This window comes from Manacus vitellinus, unplaced genomic scaffold (genome assembly GCF_001715985.3).
Source record: "Manacus vitellinus isolate BGI_N305 unplaced genomic scaffold, ASM171598v3 scaffold_25_pilon, whole genome shotgun sequence".
Taxonomy (NCBI): domain Eukaryota; kingdom Metazoa; phylum Chordata; class Aves; order Passeriformes; family Pipridae; genus Manacus; species Manacus vitellinus.
The window spans coordinates 11,816,794-11,818,504 of record NW_021939882.1 but is presented as its reverse complement, the minus strand read 5'-3'; the positions used below and the strand labels follow the sequence as shown (position 1 = coordinate 11,818,504).

Here is a 1,711-nt window from a genome sequence, read left to right as displayed (position 1 = left end):
TTTTGACAGCACAGCCCTATTTTGGCAGCACCTCCACAACTCCATCAGTGACTGGATGGCACTGGTGTGAATTCATCTGAGACCTTAACTTGTCTCTAAATAGACAAGTGCAAGGCTGAAGCTGTTCTCCTTTTTTTTTGAGGGTTCAACATGTGATGCATTTAAAATTTCCTCTTTTTCATCCTGATTACCAAATCTGCTGTTGGTAACTTACACAGTACAAATAATGTACATATACTAACTTTATAAGCATTTAATTAGGTCAATACTTACTAAAATAATTTTTAGAACACTTATTAAAATAAGTTTGTGTTTAATTTTTTAGACAGCAAGTCAGAAAAACACGTATTACACCTCAATTTAAGGTCATGAACTGCTCTCAATAAAAAGAGAAGGATGCCAGCAAATGCAGATTCAGACCTGCTGAAAAGAATGTGCAGGGTGCCCTGACAGGACTCATGGCTGTGCACTAGCCCAGCACAGAGCTCACCCACTGCACTGTTCTCTGCTGCTTGCAGAGCCAGATCCTTCCACAGCTGGAGTCATGGAGCACCCAGGCCAAAAGCAGAGGCACACCATCCTCCAAATAAAAGCCAGAATTATCATCTCTAGATGCTCACATAACACATACTCTTGGGTGGAGCTTTGGCAAATGTCCAGGACCTAACACTGGAAAAACAATAACCTCTGGATGAAGCTTCAATCCTGCCCTCCTCACACCTATCACTGGACACAATATTTACCAATGAGGATGAAGAAGACAGCCACTGACTGTTCCCTCTCTGTATCACTCAGTGTCCCCAGAAACCATTTTATAGGAATTGAAATAGAAAAAAAAATTCTCCAGGCCAATGGCTCTTTTCCCCCAGTGATCATTTAAAGTCACCACTGGCTAATTAGCCATTCATTGAGCCCAACAATGGGGTCCCTTAATGCTCCCTCTCTCCCTACATGCTCTCCACCTGGCAGCTGAGGAAGAACAAAGCCATTGCAAGGCCTGGCTGCCCCAGCCCGTGCTCAGCTGCAGCCAGGGAGGCACAAGGACTGGGCTTCCAAGGAAACGGAGCTCCCCCTTCTGAGTGAGTGTGAACTCAATCACAGTGAGGATCAGCTCGAGCAGTACTTAATTCTGGTAAGAGTATCCTTTAAGTAAAGCACTAATATCTTGCCAAAGGTCTGGGACTGAGGAGGGAATGATCTTCCTTGAGGCTTCCTAAGAGTCCACTCTGTACCCTCCCCCCCACCTGCCCTGTTTCTGTGAGGCTTTGGTATCAAAAAAGCACCTTTTTGGCTGCAGCACCTCCATTTACAAAGCACACAGACAGCAAAGACCAAACTGTACCAACCTGCAGTTTCCTTCATCTTCATTAGGACAAAGGCACCGATCTGGCTGGGAGAGTAGAGCTTCCCATGGGCCTCCACCCAGGCGTCCCCGTTGGAGGCACGGACAATCTTAAACGGCACGTTCTTACTGCAAAACACCAGCATTCCACGCTCAGCTGCTCTATCACCAGGTAACATGGACAAGCTCTAGACAAATGTCCTAGTTAGGACAGCTGAGATCAGTTCATCATGGTGGGTGTAACCCAAAACTGTATTCTATAGCCTTCCATGTCATTTCCCAGAAACTAGACTATTGTTGTCAATAGACTATTCGCACCCTCTGCCCATAGAGCCTGACTCCTCAGGCTATAAACTAGGTGTTAAGAGG

The 1,711-nt window shown here is 45.6% G+C and overlaps 1 protein-coding gene across 1 annotated transcript in view; it reads right to left on the bottom strand.

Annotated features, from left to right (window-relative positions):
- The window catches only part of HSPA9 (heat shock protein family A (Hsp70) member 9), an 18,173-nt gene extending 16,649 nt beyond the window's left edge, over positions 1 to 1,524 (bottom strand). The window contains exon 1 of the mRNA XM_029960225.1: positions 1,347 to 1,524. Coding sequence (XP_029816085.1) covers positions 1,347 to 1,521 — 175 coding nt within the window. The 5' untranslated portion in view covers positions 1,522 to 1,524. The remainder of the gene's footprint in view (positions 1 to 1,346) is intronic.
- Between the last annotated feature and the right edge of the window lie 187 nt (positions 1,525 to 1,711).